The sequence below is a fragment of the Oryza glaberrima genome, chromosome 7 (genome assembly GCF_000147395.1).
Source record: "Oryza glaberrima chromosome 7, OglaRS2, whole genome shotgun sequence".
Lineage (NCBI taxonomy): Eukaryota > Viridiplantae > Streptophyta > Magnoliopsida > Poales > Poaceae > Oryza > Oryza glaberrima.
Genome location: NC_068332.1, coordinates 24,631,457 through 24,650,045, shown reverse-complemented (window position 1 = coordinate 24,650,045; position 18,589 = coordinate 24,631,457). Strand labels below are relative to the sequence as shown.

At 41.7% G+C, this 18,589-nt stretch overlaps 2 protein-coding genes across 3 annotated transcripts; both read left to right on the top strand.

Moving 5' to 3' along the window:
- Positions 1-3,258: 3,258 nt before the first annotated feature.
- Positions 3,259-4,432, top strand: LOC127780531 (glyoxylase I 4-like). 2 transcript variants are annotated; one of them, XM_052307449.1, is made up of 3 exons: positions 3,259-3,548; positions 3,641-3,791; positions 3,905-4,432. In XM_052307449.1, exons 1-3 carry the CDS (start codon positions 3,259-3,261, stop codon positions 4,157-4,159), a joined length of 696 nt encoding a protein of 231 aa, XP_052163409.1. In that variant the 3' UTR covers positions 4,160-4,432. The 2 variants fall into 2 exon arrangements, with proteins under 2 accessions (XP_052163409.1, XP_052163410.1); XM_052307450.1 differs by having other exon boundaries at positions 3,277-3,548; positions 3,641-3,752.
- A 9,187-nt stretch (positions 4,433-13,619) lies between these two features.
- Positions 13,620-18,561, top strand: LOC127778944 (serine carboxypeptidase II-3-like). The gene is made up of 7 exons (XM_052305598.1): positions 13,620-14,205; positions 14,314-14,603; positions 15,088-15,348; positions 15,875-15,993; positions 17,506-17,598; positions 17,754-17,859; positions 18,088-18,561. Exons 1-7 carry the CDS (start codon positions 13,677-13,679, stop codon positions 18,262-18,264), a joined length of 1,575 nt encoding a protein of 524 aa, XP_052161558.1. The 5' UTR covers positions 13,620-13,676; the 3' UTR covers positions 18,265-18,561.
- Positions 18,562-18,589: the final 28 nt, after the last annotated feature.

Below are 18,589 nucleotides of genomic sequence, written 5' to 3'. Positions count from 1 at the left end.
CGACAGCGAACGGCGCAGCTGGGATTGGGTTGCCGGCCGGCTAGGGTTCCCCTTTATTTTCAATTTTTTTTCATTTTTTCAGATTTATAGCTGAAATCTAGTCAAACACTTCTCAACAAGTCTCCAACTCCAACAGGAGTTAGCTCCCACTGGAGTAGGAGTTGGAGTTTAGAGCCCTACCAAACGGGGCCGAATCATCTCCACCTCTCCTTAGCTAGAAACCAACAAAACAGTTTCAGCTCCATCTAAAATATAAAGTGGGGCTGGTTGAGGTGCTCTTACCGGATGAAAGAGGTGGAGCTGAGTTTAGACGGTTCCACAACTCCACTCCAGACTCAACTTCTAGAGTTAATTTAAGAGTTTGAGCCATACGAAACGGCCCTGAAGAAAACCGCATTACCTACAAATATTTTACAAAAGAAATGTTTATCTTGGAACCAAATGCTTTGTCTTAGACTTCATTCGTTCTCTCGATTTAGAGAGATATTTTCAGCGCACGAGAAACGCGAAAACTCAATAGTATATAATTAATTAAGTACTATTAACTATTATAAAATTAAAAAATCGATTTATTTGAGTTTTTAAACAATTTATTATATAGAATTTTTTTTTGAAAATATACCATTTAACAGATTAAAAAACGTGGTAATAAAAAACGAAGAAATTGAAGTTTGTAGATGAGAAAAAGACCAGAGCAAAATAGGACACAGAGGCCCTTGACGATTTACCAGAGCGAAATGGAGAACTCAAAGCCCAAATCAAAGCAACATTAAGGCTGTCCAGCCCGGGGATGGGCCCTATACGATTTCAGCCCATTATATGATCGTCGGTCGCAGCAGCTAATGGGCCTCCATCCGGCACCTTCCCGTTGTCCGCCTGCAACGTTTTTACACTAATATATTATATTATTAAAACATTTTTGAAAGGAGGCACCACGTTCGTTATGAGTGCTAGAAATTCTCACATTAATCAGAGAAAAAGAAAAAGAAAGAAAGGAGAGTCCAAGTAGAAATACAATATAAAAATAGCTGAAATTCAGAATTAAAAATAAGCAATATTGAAAGAAGTTTCCATATAAGTACCCAATACAAGAATAATCAAAATTCGAAATATAAATAAAATAAAATCCAAAATTAGAAAAAGAAAAGGATAATCCAGGTAGGAATACAATTTTAAAATAGCTGAAATTCAGAATTAAAAATAAAAAATATTAAAAGAAGAGTTCATATAAGAACCCAATACGAGATTAATCAAAATTCAGAATAAAAATAAAGTAAAATCTAAAATTAGATGAGAGTTCAAATAGAAATACAATTTAAAAATAGCTGAAATTCGGAATTAAAAATAAGTAATATTGAAAGAAATTTCCATACAAGAACCCAATACGAGATTAATCAAAATTCGAAATAAAAATAAAATAAAATCTAAAATTAGAAAAATAAAATGATAGTCCAATTAGGAATACAATTTTAAAATAGTTGAAATTCGGAATTAAAAATAAAAATTATTAAAAGAAGAGTCCATATAAGAACCCAATACGAGATTAATTAAAATTGGGAATAAAAATAAAAATAAAGTCCGAAATTTGAAAAAAAATAAAAGAAGAGTTTAAGTAGGAATATAAATTAAAATTAGCTAAAATTTGGAATTGAAAATAAGCAATATTGAAAGAAGAATTCATATAAGAATCCAATACGAGATTAATTAAAATTCAGAATAAAAAAATAATATTCAAAATTAGAAAAATTAAAAGATTGTTCAAGTAGGAATAAAATTTTAAAACAACTGAAATTGAAAATAAAAAATAAAAAAATTAAAAGAACACAATACAGTATTAATTAAAATTTGGAAAAAATTGAAATTATAAAAAGAAAAATAAGATTTCAATTAGGAATATAATTTATAAATAACTAAATTTTGTGATAAAAATAACGACTATTGAGAGAAAAGACCATCTAAAACACATGACCAGATAAATTAAGTAACAGGCTTATAAAGGAGTAGAGTGGTGGCGGTTGATACGACATATAAAAACTGTTAATAAAACACCAAATAGAATCCTAATGACAATTAAAAGGAGGGACGACAGGCAGGCCATGAAACAAACAAGCAAGGCAGTTGCCGGGACTTCTAGAAAGTTAAAAAAAAACCATTGATAATCAATGACAATAAAAAGAAGAAGGAGCGGGCGGGGTGTATAGGAGTATAGTTGCAGAGCCCCGATGGTTAACGGGTCTTCTAGAAAATAAAAAATGAATTTCAGCGATAGTTATGTTCGATTTTTAGAATCACAATGACAATAAAGAGTAGGCGGTAAACGGGCCACAGAGGAGCATTGTGATATCGTTTGATGGGACTTCTAAAAATTATAAAAAATGGAACCCAACAAGACAATAAACTCTAAAAACTACAAGGTCTAATTTTTAAAGGTTCGGAACTTCTAAAAAGTAAAAAAAAAAAACAATGATAATCATATTAGATTTTAAAATCTCAATGGCAATAAAGAAGGGAGGGAGCTGGTGAGCCGTAGAGGAGTACAATGGCAAAGCTGCTGACGGTTTGGCGAGACTTTTTGAAAAGTAGGAAGTAAAAATGAACCCAAATGATAATTATGTTCGAATTTTAAATCTCAATGACAATAAAGAGAAGAGACGGTGGACGGACCGTAGAGGAGTATAATAGCAACGTTTGACGAGACATCTAGAAATTATAAAAACGAAACCCAACGTGACTATAAACTTTAAAAACTATAAGATCTAATTTTTAAAGGTTACAAGAAGAATGAATAGAAATAGCGGTAGATAAAGCAAGTAAATAAAGAAGGAGATGACATAAGGGGTAGTAGCTGGTGTGACTTTTAAAACTATATAATTAGAAACACATGGATAATAAGGTTTGGTCTTTCGAAGTCTTAAGACAATGAGATAGCTAATTAATAAATTTTAAGTAAATCATAGTAAAAAATATATTTTTTTTTAAATGCTAGCCACGCAATTGCGTGGGCCACCCAGCTAGTTTCGCTGAAACCCGAGTCCCGAGACGTTCACAGGGTAGTAGGGTACTCTACTCCGTACCGATCCCGCCGGCTGCACGACGCCGACCTGACACACCACCGTGTCAAGCCGCCCGCGCGACACATCCTCCCGGCGCCGCCCGTGCCGTGCGCATGCAAAGACGAACGCCGCGACGCGACGCGTGCCGAATGCCGTGGCGCGACGCGACGCGCCCAATAAATAGCAGGTCTCGGCTCTGCTGGTCATGGCAGGCTGCCGGCGACCGACGACCGAGATGGGGGAAGTGTGCAAGCGAGTGGCGCCGAGCGTGCGGGAGGAGGAGGAGGAGGAGGAGAATGGCGACGGCGGCGTCGACCCGGCAGCGGAGTCGTCGTCGGCGAAGCTGTACGAGGACGTGCCGGAGATGCCGCTGATGGCGCTGAACCACATCTCCCGCCTCTGCAAGTCCGTCGACGCCTCCGTCCGCTTCTACGTCAAGGCCCTCGGCTTCGTCCTCATCCACCGCCCTCCCGCTCTCGACTTCAACGGCGCCTGGTAATCGTCAAAACTCCATTACTCAACTCTCGTACGTGCACTGCACGGTGCACGCGCGTAATCTTACAGGCATCCATCAATCGATGCTATAGGCTTTTCAACTACGGAGTTGGGATCCATCTCGTCCAGAGAGACGACGCGAGGAGAGCGCCCGACGTCAACCCCGGGGACCTCGACCCCATGGACAACCACATCTCCTTCCAAGTACGTACGTTCGTACACATTTCTAACAGCACGATGCAGGTATTGTACCATGCTTGCACGAATTAATGTGACAGCTGCGAGATCGATCGAATCGGTGGTTGTGTGTGCATCACTACGAATTAATTAATGCCAAAACCTATTTTTGCATGCAGTGCGAGGACATGGAGATGATGGAGAAGAGGCTGAACGAGATGGGGATCGAGTACATGAAGCGGACCATCAACGAGGAGGAGGGCTCGCCCATCGACCAGCTCTTCTTCAAGGACCCCGACGGCTTCATGATCGAGATCTGCAACTGCGAGAACCTCGAGCTCGTCCCCGCCGGCGCCCTCGGCCGCCTCAGGCTGCCCCGCGACCGCCACAACCCGCCGCTCCGGATGGCCGCCGCCGGCAACGACGAGGCGTGAGAAAAACGTACATCCAAGTGTACGTAGTTAGTTAGTAAAATTAAGTAGCTGTCAGGTCTGAGTGCGCGAGGTTGGCTGGTTGACCGGCCGGCCCGGCGAAATTTCGGTTAGCTGGTTGCGTCGTTGCAAGCTTGAGTTTGCGTATGCTATTACTTTCGTTCGTTGAATTTACAGCGACTTGTGGTCAGCGAGGATTGAGCTTGATCAGATTGGCTACTACGATCGTTCTCCTGTTCTTTGTTCAGTTCGTGTCGATTAATTTCTACGATCGAATTCGACGGCATCTGCTTAACGAGTCGTGCATCTTGTAAAATGGATGAAATTAATTCCGCTAGGAGCACTGGTAAGTTATGGATTGTTTCGGGCGGAGTGGTAGATCCTGGAAGATCGATCCAACTATGAGCACTGGTCTCATCACTGAAACCTGAACTGGTAGGTTCTAATTTCATGGGTGGATAACTGGATACGGATGCTTCAAGTGCATTGTGCACCTGTGATTTCCTCTTATGTAATCTGGGAAAAAAAATCCTCTTTTTTTTTTTTTTGCGGGGAAAAAAAATCTTCTCGCAGTTTGAACTATGGAATTGGGCCAATGCACTTCGTAGCACCCCTCGTGCCTTCCTCGCCCCAAAGTAGTCCCAACGTGGCATACATGATACTACATCTGTATTAGCAATGGTGTTTTCCGTCCTCTGTTGAGGGTGTGTTTAGTTGGGGAAAAGGAAATTTTTAAGTATCACATCGAACGTTTGACCGGATGTAGGAAAGGATTTTTGACACGAATGAAAAAACTAATTTTAGAACTCGTGTGGAAATTGCAAGACGAATCTTTTGAGACTAATTAAGTCGTCATTAGCACAGGTGGGTTACTGTAGCACTTATGGCTAATTATGGATTAATTAGGTTTAAAAGATTCGTCTCGTGATTTTCCCCATAACTGTGCAATTAGTTTCTCTTTTTATCTATATTTAATGCTTCATGCATGTGTTAAAAATTCGATGTGATGTTTTTTTATCTATATTTAATGATTCATGCATGTGTTAAAAATTCGTTGTGATGTTTTTGGGAAAAAAATTGGGGGAACTAAACGGGCCCTGAACATAGCAAAGACGTCTCATTGGCGCGGCAGGCGGTTGGCCTACAACTAAACCAAAAGCTTGAAACAATAGCGATTTAGCCGGTATATATGTCTTTTGTAATTGAATGCTGTTGTGTTCCTCTCTTTTTTTTTTAAAAAAAAAACAGAATTCAAGTGGCGCAGCCCAACAAAGGAAGGCCACAAACACAGAACCTCCTCCGATGGGCCGCCCGCTCCCGCCAATGCAACGCCGCATCTGCTCCCCAGTTACCCGCCCAATGCCACCGCCGTCGCGGTCTCACGGATGCGGCCGCATATCGTGCGTCCCCCCACCACCGCCGCGTCGCTGTCTTCACGTCGCTACGTCGATCAGTCAGCGACGGCACACGGGCGCCTCGGCGCGACTCCGAAGAAGCGGGCGGCGATCATCACGGGGATGGCGCGCGCGCCTCGCGGGTGAGAGGCTGAGAGCGGCGTCGGCGCCATCGACCGCTTCGACGCCTCAACCGTCGGCACCGGCTCCAATGTGGCAAAGGCCTAAGGTGGACAGCACGCAAACTCGGCTGATCACGCGCCAACGTACAATGCTGCTAACTTCTCCTAAAAGCTTTATTACCATAGTCTGGTACTCTGTTTTGGCTTATCAACCCGCAGGCAAACTTAAATTTTAGAAATTAAATCCAGATTTTTATTTTGGGTTTTTTTTCATCAGAATCTATTTTTAGTCTTTAGTCTTTTAAACTGTTAAAATTTTGTCCATAAATTAATTTTAGTTGTTATTAAATTGTATTAGTAGTTTCGATCCCCGCTGGAGTAAAAGGCGAAAAACGATTTAAGTGATTCGTTTTTTTGTCCTTGGGAAAAAAAAACTAATTCTTGAACCTCTTTTATATGCTCATGTATTGTCGAGGTACTGTAAAAGGAAAACTCATAAAATCCCATTTGATAAGAGATGATGGAATAGCTAGTGCCCCCATTTATCTTCTACTGCATCCGGTTTAGAACGTTATGCAGCATACGAATGTAAGATCATTGAAGAGATATTTCCTTTTTGTAACGAAATTCTGTTGAGCCAATATTTCAGTTGCTAGATACATGTCTGTTTCCAGTCAATGAAAGCAGCATAGGGCATTGCCTTGGCACACAGCATGCGGTTTAGAAGCCATTGCAAAATTGCAATCATCAAAGCGACAACCACCGGATGGGTGCATCTAACCATAAAACAGTTCGTAAGTATACAACTCCAAAAGAAAGCGTGGCATCGATAGCCACTCGGTCTGTCCCTTTTGTGCTCAGGAGCTTGAGAAGACGAACCACATCATTCTCGACTGCGTGTTTGCTCGACAGGCCTGACTCCGTGTGCTGTCGCCTTTTGGTTGGGCTGCCCTCTCTCCATCCCGTGGCAGCTGGCTCCAGGACTGGTGGCCATCTAGGGCATGCTTACCTGAGCATCTCCGTGCCGGCTTCGACTCCCTGGTCCTCCTGGTGCCTTGGCAGCTGTGGACGGAACGGAACTCCAGGGTTTTTGACTCTGCACTCTTTTCGGTCTCAGTGATTCTAGAGTCCATCTCAAGGGTTATATATGGTCGTTAGCTGGCATTGCTACTTTTGGGGTTTTCTTGGGAGGGTAGTGTGGTTGCCCCCTTCCTGCTAATTGGAGTTGCGTAGTCTCTTCCTTTTCCGCGGTTTTTGTTTTTGTTTTTTCTCCCTTCCCTTGACATAAGTTGATCTGACTGATTGCGGTGTGTATAAAACACTCTTTTCTTCAAATATATTGACGTGCAATCTTTTGCGCGTTCGCGAAAAAACTCCAAAAGGAGGTTAGCAATTGCTATATATTAGTAATAGTACCAAAGAGTACATGTGCTTTCTTGCTAACTATGATCACATAAAAGAAAACTTTAATTTCCATTAATAATGTAGGTAATTCACCTAGCAAAAGAGATACTCCCTCCATTTTCAATTGGCCATCATATAAATTTTCGAGGCTATTTCCAAATAATCATTGGAAATAATTCCCGAATAATCATCAAATTAGTACATATTCTCTAAGTCTTTTTATTATCTAAGAGTAAATGGATGTTGGTGCATGCATCTATACACACAATATGCAATGTTTTGATTTATTATTGGATTGGAAATAGTGGAGATAGTGCATGCATCGAGTTCGTTACCGAAGTAAATATAGTACGAAAAAGTTATTGGGTTTTCTTGATCTCTATGTACTCATGTAATATGATAATTAATTGAAGAAATGCCTAAGGATTTTCTGGCTAGCTCCATAAGGTGGTGGGCTAGACGATCTTGGTTCGAAGCCCCACCCCTTCTAATTATTTGATATGACAATCTGGGTTCGAAGTCTCACCCCTTCTAATTATCTGATATTAGATTCTTTCCTAATATTCGCCTCTTTTTTAAAAAAAATTGGGAATGGAGGGATAAACCTTAACTATTCTACTACCCAATGATTAATGCATACAAGATACAAAATGTAACCTCTTCTAACTCAGTAACTGCCACCCAAACAGACAACAGCCAGTTGGATCCCATGCTCTCTTTTCGAAAGAAGCTACTATATTGTCCCATTCGCTCAACCACATGACAAATTGAGTTTCCTGATGTTTGGCCGGCCAATCACCTGTGCCATTTGTTTGATGTTGTCTTCCAAATCATTGGCCTAACTCTACTACCTCGTGCCTCAGAAAAGATGCTGATGCTGCTAACCACCAAAAGGTTCAGACTGAGGGTATTTCCATTTTGTCAGTGGTTCGAACAGACAATCAGAGAAAGCAATACAAGTACAGTATGAAAGTTGTACCTCGTGGGTATAAAACAGAAAGGCCTTCCGTTACAACAGAAGATTAGTGATCCATCCTACCTCTAGAAAGCAGATTTCTAGAAGATAACAAACAATACAACTGTATCATGTAGATCTCTGCCACACACAAGCGAAAATGATGAACTGTGCAAAGTGTCATGAAAAAAAAAATCAGCTCAAGATAGTGCCACTTGCGATATGGAGCAAACTGCAGAATCGTTGGGTCTCGATCGAAGCGTGCGTGTGAGTTGTGACTGCGGTGGTGGCTGTGGTGGCTGGACACGTTCGGTCTTCGATGTAGACTTGCTGCAAATGATGGGCTCGTAGATGATACCCGGTTATTAGTGGTTGCTGGTATGACTGTACATGTATGGCTTCTTTCCAACAGAATATCATTAGCCATTACAGTGGAAAATGACCCAAGGGCGGATCTGCCCTTTAGACAGGGTGAGTCGACCGACCCGTGTCATCCCACATCTCTAAGATCTCCTACCTCTTTATAGTATTTATTGGCCATCAAAATTAGGTATAATAAGATGTGAGCGTCCAACAAATTAGTCCGTCTCTTCACAACTCACGCACGCCACAAACAATAACCAAGACAGTTATGCGATTGAGCTATAAATACGATATGTGTTGTGTTCGGTTTGTCTTACCGACTAAATATCTCCGTTCTCCGCCCTTTATTTTAAAGTTGCGTCCGTCAATCCTAAAAGGTATCTAGCTGCATGTCCCCCAAAGGCCCCAAATAATAGCCACAGCTAAATGCTTATCTCAAGCACAGTACTCAAAGTGCTCTAGTCCAATTTTCCGGAGTCAAACTTGTAATGTTATTGTTATCTGCTTTTCTGAGAAAAGAAAACAACTTTTTAACATTATCGCTAGTTAGGTTAGTGGTTGTCTTAGAGCTAAGGTTAGGAGAATATATGCCTTTATCCCTAGCCAGGCTAGCCATATTCTTTCCAGTCCAGCTGAGGATCTGCGTACAAAATGACCTTACTATATAATACAAACAGATCACGGGTCTAAAGTTTAAATCAGGAATGATCAAATTAATGAATACATCTCTTTCTCACCTGCACCTGCTGCACAGTTCATTCTTTATACATGTCTTTGGTTGCACACATACAACAAAGCTTCACTTCCAAGCTTAAATTCGACATGTGCTACATGCATACGAACGAATTTTTAGTTAGTCAGTGCTTCACCTTCTTCTTATATATAAAACGTCGGCAACGACCAACCGTTCGGAAAAAAAAAGTTAGTCCGTGCTTGGTAAAAAGGACGTATATACATAGTATAAGAATCGCGTTTTTGGACAAAGGATCTCATCTTAGTCATCTCTAAAAGATCTCCGGTTTCACGCTGGATCGATCGGCCGGCGGCTAGCGCACCATTGCAGGCTAAGGCGGCAGTGCGTGCGTGATGATGCGGACGACGGCCGGTCTCCACTTTCGCCTCCACGTATGGACGGTAGCTGGCGCCCACTATTTGGGTCGTCGTCGTCGTCGTCGACGTCGACGACGACCGCGGCCGGCCGGATTCGGACGCCGGTTGTGGCCACAAGGCCGCCGGCATAAGGAAGACAGGAATGTTCTGCGTCGTGTTGCTTGCGCCTCTGCCTGCGTGACTCACGGGCTTCGCTGGCTGCCATGTTAATCAGTACTCTAGCTAATGCTATGTTTATGTTTAGATACCATCCTAAAATTTTTCACTATGTCATATTGAATGTTTAACACCCGTATAAAGTATTAAATATAGACTAAAAAATAATTAATTGCACAGATTGCGACTAATTTACGAGACGAATCTTTTAAGCTTAATTGCTCTATGATTTGACAATGTGGTGCTACAGCAAACATTTGCTAATGACGGATTAATTAGACTTAATAAATACGTCTTGTGGTTTACCGACGGATTCTGTAATTAGTTTTTTTATTAGTACCCGAACACCTCATACGACACCCTATATAATGTCCGATGTGACACGCTAAAACTTTACACACTTAGATCTAAGCACCCCTAAGATCTACAGACTGATTGATGAAGCTTCCTGCTGGTTTTACCTCACACCGAGAGCTGTCTTTTTGTCAGATCGACTCACATGTATTTTTGTCAGGCTAAGTGGCTGATAAAGAACCGTTCAGTTTTTTAGTTAGGCCGTGTTTAGTTCATTGTCAATTTTTTTACGTATACGGACACATATTTAAAGTATTAAAAATAGACTAATAACAAAATAAATTACAGATTCCGTCAGTAAACTGTGAGACGAATCTTTTGAACCTAATTAATTCACCATTAGCACATGTGGGTACTGTAGCACTTATAACTAATTATGACGTAATTAGGCTCAAAAGATTCATCTCGCGATTTACAGTCGGACTGTGCAATTTGTTTTCTTTTTGTCTACATTTAATGCTCCATATATGTGTCCAAATATTTGATACGACGAAAAGTTGAAAGTTTGAAGAAAAATTGGAATGTAACACAGCCTTAGAAGTTGTTTCTTTAATGGAAAGTGTAATTCACCAAATCGAAATTCTCTATAGTACCGATCATTGATATGTAGGTTCGAGGATCTACGGAGCCCACGTGTCAGTGAATAATACCGCAGAGGATATGTATTTCTACGTGCTTTACTAGTTTGTACGCCACTAGTTTGGACTTCAAAGTTTCACGTGTGATTCAACAGTTTTGCGTAAGCTAGTGGATAATAGATATATTCATGTTGGTTTAGAATTCGATGGGAAACATTTTAGAAGGCTTCGGGTGCAGAGGCCGGATTTAATCCATCTTTTTTCTTTTAAAAAAAGGACAATAGATATATTCAGAAATTAATTAGAGGATTGGAATTAAACCATGTTAGAATTTGATGTGACTGCGGATTGTGACGCAGTTTGGATTGGATCAAGCAAATTTTAAGCATCCAGGTGTACAGACTAGAACTGTTAAGTCCACCCCCTATCAATGTTCAAGTACTGCTCGAGTCTCGACCGTGCCCGCCACAAGGCTGTTGCGACTTTGGTTTCGGTGAAGTCGTCGCTGAACGATGTACATGCTTTTTCCCCAATGTCTTAATAATACTCCGTATTCGATTGGTATGGTGGTGCCGATCCGACGTCGAAAAAGTACTGTTTGACTGCTTTCGATTAAATTTATTTGACGTTGGGGTACTGGATTCGAAATTGATATTGGTGTCCACCAAATTCAGAAGTACATGTATATGACATATGCTCAATTTACGTGGAGTGATCGTTAGGAGGATATGTATAATGTTTCCTCAATTCTCGTTATATAATGTCTGCCCTCACCCCACGGTGCACGCGTCTGCATGCCCGCTCCCCACTTCCGCTCTTCCGCCACTTCCTCCGCTGCCACGGTGTTCGCCCCAACCGCTTCACCTTCCTTCTCCTGCTCACTTCCATCTCCTCCCTCGGCGACCTGAGGCCTAGATGACGGAGGAGGCTGATGGGAGACGCGAGATGGACGGGATCTGGACTTTCTGGTGGAGTTGTTGAGATCGACGGGATCTATGGCCAGACTGATTTGCTTGATTTGATTTTTTTGGATTTGATCTGGTGTATTTTTTTCCATGAATCATGCTCTACTTGCTACTTGTTGGTGGCATCATCATATTTTAGTCCTTCATCCTAGTTGCTTTTTCATTGATCTTGTAAGGAGTACTTAATTTTTTTTTGCAATTATTTTTTGTGCTGAGTTCGTTTATTGCCGAATCGAATCGAACTAACCGAAGACCGAAGTGCTTGGTCTTGAGTTTTCTTGAATACTGATCGGTCTTGTGATCCTAAAAACTGAATTTTTCAAAAGACCGATGAACCAAACCGAATTTTCAGTTAGACCGAATGCCCACCCCTACTCGTCTCATTGAGGAGGAGGAAGCATGGAGGGAGAGGTAAATGGAGCAGAGGGGAAGCCAACGTCTTGCTATGGAAGAAATAGGTAGGGGGCTATACGGTCATTCGTCGAGGAGTACGAGGTGGCATGATGCCACACAACAGAGGGAAGTGACGAATCTATTGCTCCATCCGTCCCAAAATATAAGTATTTTAGACTTTGACACTGTCTCTAAGATGCTATTTTGACCAACAATATCTATAAAAGTAAGATATTTAAAATAAAAAAGAGTTGCATATTATGATAGTTTGTTTAATAATAAATCTAGTAACATCAATTTTACACGATTGATCTTTTTTTATTTTTTTTCTATTAATAGTTAAAAAGTTAAAAATATTTAACTTGTCAGTTGTCACTATGCTAAAAATGGTTATATTTTGAGATGGAGGGAGTACGAGTTAAGGTGTTCACTACTTCTATTTATCATGGTTGTTTGCCAAATAACAACCCCCACAATAAGGACTTGGCAAGGTGCTTCCCTAATTATCATGTGTATATATATCAAGAGATTTTGCAATCATGTGTATATTATGGTGGGCACGAGTAGCCGAGTATGTTTTATATTGAGCACATGTCCATTATGCTCTCATATTATATTGGTTGTCAAAGGTTGCCATGTTAAAATTTAGACATTCAACAATTATCTCAGTGTTTGGTTGGTAACCACAATGGTGACATACCGTACTTGGCTTCTAGCCAAATGCTTCTAGCCAAATGCTGTCACATTTATGGCCAATAATTTGTTGGCCACATTTTATACGGCATATGCCACACTTATAGCAAAGTGAAGCGTGACAAACATAGTTATCAACCAAAGATCAGACGTCTGGTATTATCCATCACATTTCTTTCGATTAAACAATATGTGCATAGTAAATAGGACTAAAATTTACTTCATTTGTTCTAAAAATATTCAAATCCTAGGGACATGTGTCTAGATTCATCCCTAAAATTTAAGTTTTTTTTTGACAGAGACAGTACACCATTTCATTGGGGCAGAGAAACATGTCATTATCATATACTCCTTTCATCCTATATAAAAACAGATATAATACGGAATGTGATATATTTAGTAATACGAATTTAGACACTACTAAAATATCTTACATTGTATTCTACGTTTGTTTTTTAATTAGACGGGTGGAGTATACTTTATAGTTAGGCTTAGCGCCTATTTAATTGGCAAAAAAAAAGTTTGCCCGTGCATATAACATCGGATATACGGACACATATTTGAAGTATTAAACGTAGTCTAATAACAAAACAAATTAAAATTCTGCTAGGAAGCTGCGAGACAAATTTATTAAGCCTAATTAATCTATCATTAGCAAAATATTTACTGTAGCACCATATTGTCGAGTCATAACGTAGTTAGGATTAAAAGATTCGTCTCGTAATTTTCTGTTGAACTATGTAATTGATTTCTTTTTTATTTCTATATTTAATACTCTATATACAAGTGTCAAACATTCGATGTGATAATTTTGTTTCGGAACTAAACAACCCCCTAGTTGCTGCATGATCTGCGTATCTTGTTTGAATGGGGAATCGTGCCACCAATTTCCTACCTGTCATTTGAATATCGAATTTATAATCCAGCACGCGTCCTATAAATACCGGACATGGCAGCCACCGTCTCCACTGAGCTCGAGCTCGACCAAAGCCGCTCTCCCATCGTAACCACCGGATAGAACAGTGCCCCCGCCATGAGGACGAGCACGAGCAACGCCGCGCTGCTCTTGCTGGTGGCAGCAGCGCAATGCCTCGCGCTGCTCTCCGTCGCCGCCGCGGCGAAGCCGCGCACGCGCCAGGGCGACTACCTCGACCGGCTCCGCGGCTCGCCGTCGTCGTGGGCGTCGCTGGCCGAGGATCGTGGCGCGCCGGCGCCGTCGCCATCGCCGTCCGGTGGGCGGCACGCGGCGCCAGCGGCGGCGGCGGTTGGGAGCAAGGAGGCGGACCGCGTGGCGGGGCTGCCGGGGCAGCCGGCCGGCGTGGGCTTCGCGCAGTACGCCGGGTACGTGACGGTGGACGCGGCGGCGGGGCGCGCGCTGTTCTACTACCTCGCCGAGGCCGACGGCGGCGCCGCCGCGTCGTCCAAGGCGCCCCTCCTCCTCTGGCTCAACGGCGGCCCCGGCTGCTCGTCGCTCGGGTACGGCGCCATGGAGGAGCTCGGCCCGTTCCGCGTCAAGAGCGACGGCGTGTCGCTCTACCGCAACCCCTACTCCTGGAACAACGGTAAGCACCGCCTCGCCGCCGCGGCGCGCACGACGTCGCCATGTCAACTCAGAATTCAGAGCAACTACTAACACCACAGCATCATTCGATCCATGGCGTGGCGCGCAGTGGCGAACGTGATGTTCCTGGAGAGCCCGATCGGCGTGGGGTTCTCGTACTCGAACACGACGGCGGACTACAGCCGGATGGGGGACAACAGCACGGCGGAGGACGCGTACAAGTTCCTCGTCAACTGGATGGAGCGCTTCCCGGAGTACAAGGGCCGCGACTTCTACCTCGCCGGCGAGAGCTACGCCGGCCACTACGTCCCCCAGCTCGCCCACGCCATCCTCCGCCACTCCTCCGCCGCCGGCGGCGGCAAGCCCTCCTCCTCGCCGATCAACCTTAAAGGCATCATGGTACACACATATACTACTACACTAATATAGTACAACGAATTCGGATAAGATTATTCTAATCTTATCCGGTTTCGTTATACTATAAAATATCTCATTCCATTATAGATTAGGGTGTGTTTAATTAGTTCTACGCTAAAATTGAAAGTTGACTAAAGTTAAAAGTTTGAATAAAAAAGTTAGAAGTTTATGTGTAGAAAAATTTTGATGTGATGAAAAAGTTAAAAGTTTTTAAAAAAATTAGGAACTAAACAAAGGCTTACTATATTGTAAGACGGAGTTAGTACCTCTGTTTTAAAATATAATAATATAAGTATACTTGAACAAACACGCAGAAATGCTTAGCTTTTAGAAAGATCCATACGAGAGAATTCAAGTACTGAAACATCAACTAGCTTGACAAAAAAACACCAAAAGTGTTTAATTAATTTAATGCACTTGACGGGTACACTGATGACTATACTGTGCGTGTCGCAATCAATCAAAGATTGGGAACGCGGTGATCAACGACTGGACGGACACAAAGGGGATGTACGACTTCTTCTGGACGCACGCGCTCATCTCCGACGAGGCCAACGACGGCATCACCAAGCACTGCAACTTCACCGACGGCGCCGACGCCAACAGCCTCTGCGACGACGCCACCAGCCTCGCCGACGACTGCCTCCAGGACATCGACATCTACAACATCTACGCCCCCAACTGCCAGTCGCCCGGCCTCGTCGTCTCGCCGCCGGTCACCCCCTCGGTAAGTCAGTCGGTCACCGTCTTCTTGACCAACACTCACTGACGTTTCAGAATTCGACGCGTCTCTGATGACGTTTTAAAGATGAGGCCGGGTTTTCGGACTCATCTTTTCGCTTTTCCTTATGCTTATCAACCGAAATTTAAATTTTTAACAGTAAATTTAAAACTTATTTTAGTTTTTTTTTCATCGGAGTATATTTTCAGCCTTTGTTTTGAGATAACTAAGAACACAAATATAAAAGTTTTATTCATAAATAGTTTTTCATTTGCAAATAAGCCAAACGATAGGACCGTTCATCTGCGTAACACCTATATCATCGGTTAAAGAAAATCAACTTATAAAAATGAATATAGATATATGTTTGTTCAGAATTGTCTCTAGAAGTTGTTTCTTAGACTGAATGAATATTTGACGTTATGCGGTGGTGACGGTTACTGGGACAGTGAGATGAAACTAAGGAATTGAGTGGCTAATTGCTAGGGCTAATCAGGAAGGTTAACTTGTGGTGTACGTGACGTGCGCGCAGATTGAGAGCTTTGATCCGTGCACGGATTACTATGTGGAGGCCTACCTCAACAACCCTGATGTGCAAAAGGCGCTGCACGCAAACATCACCAGGCTTGATCACCCGTGGTCCGCTTGCAGGTAAACCCAACAATCACCCATAAAGAAAGTATCAAACCAGTATTAATTAAGCAGGCAAATTCATGCATAAGCAGATAATTATGGCTCCCTGTTTTGACCAAAATATACAGGTCTTCAAATATTCAAATGTGCAGATTAATTAGCAGACTTCTGTATGCATGAAGGGCCTGTTTTTGTTTGTTGCCTAAATTGCCTCATCAATATTTTTGTAATTTCAATACTGTCTATTATCTATTTGGACTGAAGCCGTTTTAGCAGGCCTAAATGGTAGGCAACATCATTAGTTAACTTTAGCTTCAATCAAACACAACTTTGTCTTGCCAAAATTTGGCATTGGCAAAAATTGGTAAGGTCAATTTTAGCCCCAAACCAAACCAGCTGGAAAAGAGAAAATTGAGCTCATTTTTCTCTAGTAGCTCATCAGCTGAATCACAGCTAAATGGACCAGTATTTACTACTACTATGTTAGCATCATTAGAGCTTACAATGCTTTGGTCAGGGACAACGATTTCATCAGTGTTTTTTTTCATGATTTGGCCAGTAGTACAATGTATCAAGCATCACAGTGAAACCAACCGATCACACCAACTTGGAAAGATGATTAGGCCATCAACATGACATCCATTATTGGAGACACTTTTGGTGTTTCATCAATCATCCATCAACTGTTAAACCAACCTGATTAGTGATTTGCTTTGCTGCACAACCTGGAGGCAATCATTCATAGTTATGAACCCTAGCTTGCTCACATTATACGAAAATCACACCACACTAAGCTCACTATTTCAGGTTAGGCGTGCACTGAATTATGAACTGAACACAGAATTAATTAGTCTCTTCTGTCCCACATGCATGTGCAAAAAGTATTTTGTCTATCATGTTTTATTCCATTCGTCCTGGATTTTTGTCTGCAACAATATGATAAACTGACTGGTAGGTGTAGCACAAGAAAGTAGGCAATACAAAAGGTTGCTGAAAACTTGCAGCAATTCCATTTCACATGAACGGGCAAACTTCCATGAGTTGGCATAGCGTGCTCCAAATTCGTAAAATCTTGTTTGAATTAACAAATGACAAATGCAAGGAATGCATGGTGCTAGTTTAATTTTGACTTCATGCATACTCCATATCACTATATGCAAGATCTTATCTAAAACATGAGAGATCTTATAATCTATTCTCAGAATAAAAACCAAGAACCTTATAATGCACCAGCTTTTATAGTTTCTTTCTCCATGTTTATTAGATGCACATGACGAATTGCATCTAGAACCACACGCTGTTGGTTTCCTTTTTTTTTTTATATGCTGGTATGATCTGAAACTATGCGTGGATGTACTGGGACTTCAACATTTTTTTTTTCCTTTTGCTCATATCAGAAGTCTATGATTGATCACCTTACTCTTTGCCCATGCCGCATGAATTGATTGGCCCATGTGCCCATCCATCGATTTGATTGCGTAGAACTTTGGCATAATTTACAAAAAAGAAAATATTTGATCCGTTTTGCAGTGGAGTCTTGAGACGCTGGGTCGACAGCACTTCAACGGTTCTGCCCATTATCAGGGAGCTCCTGAAGAACAACATCAGAGTCTGGGTGTACAGGTATGTTCAGCAACTTTCAGACAATCAATCAATAGATACCCTGATCAATTATCTGAAAAAATAGATGCTCTAATCCAAGAAGGAAATGAACTAGTAGTATTTTGTTGCCAGTTTTGGTATATATATGCTTAATTCAGTGTCACTGATATTTGCAGTGGAGACACTGATGGGAGAGTACCTGTCACTTCCAGCAGATACTCTGTCAACCAGCTCAACCTTCCAGTTGCTGCTAAATGGAGACCATGGTTTAGCAACACTCAGGTACTTAGTTCCTGCACTTAAAACTCTTCCTTCCCTTCACCTGTTATCTGAAAAAACAAAGTAGGAACCACTTCACAGAAATCTGAATTCATCAGAAAACAAACTCTCGCAGGCCAGTATGGAAGTAAATTCTACCCAAATTCGAACTTTAGAAGCTCATACCATGAATACTAGTTTTTGTTAGGATTTGGAAATTGTATTGATCTGTTTCAATCTTGTGAAATTCAGGGTGCTGGAGACGTTGGTGGATACATTGTGCAGTACAAGGGGAACCTCAGCCTTGTAACCGTGAGAGGAGCAGGTCATGAGGTCCCCAGCTACCAGCCACAGCGAGCGCTTGTTCTTGTCCAGTATTTCCTTGAAGGCAAAACGCTACCTGATTGCGAAAAATGTGGAGAGGCTTAATTAAAAAAAACTTAACTTATGTTTACAAATATAAGTAGTAATGTGCCATGACCACAAGTTGCATTATTCCCATTGTTGTCCCCATTCTAGATAGTGCAAGAAAGAAGCAAAATGAAATGATAATAAGAAGTACTCAAATATAGAAACCATTACCCTCTGCACTTAGCAGATCATGTAACGGCAGGTCTGCAAATGATTTTATATAGAGAAAAAGATTGTAAGATGGCACTCCTCTGATCTGAATATTGATTGCCAAAATGTTTGGCTGAAATGAAAAGCAGATGCTTCCGTGTAACACAGATCAATCTGAATAGTCAGAACAGGA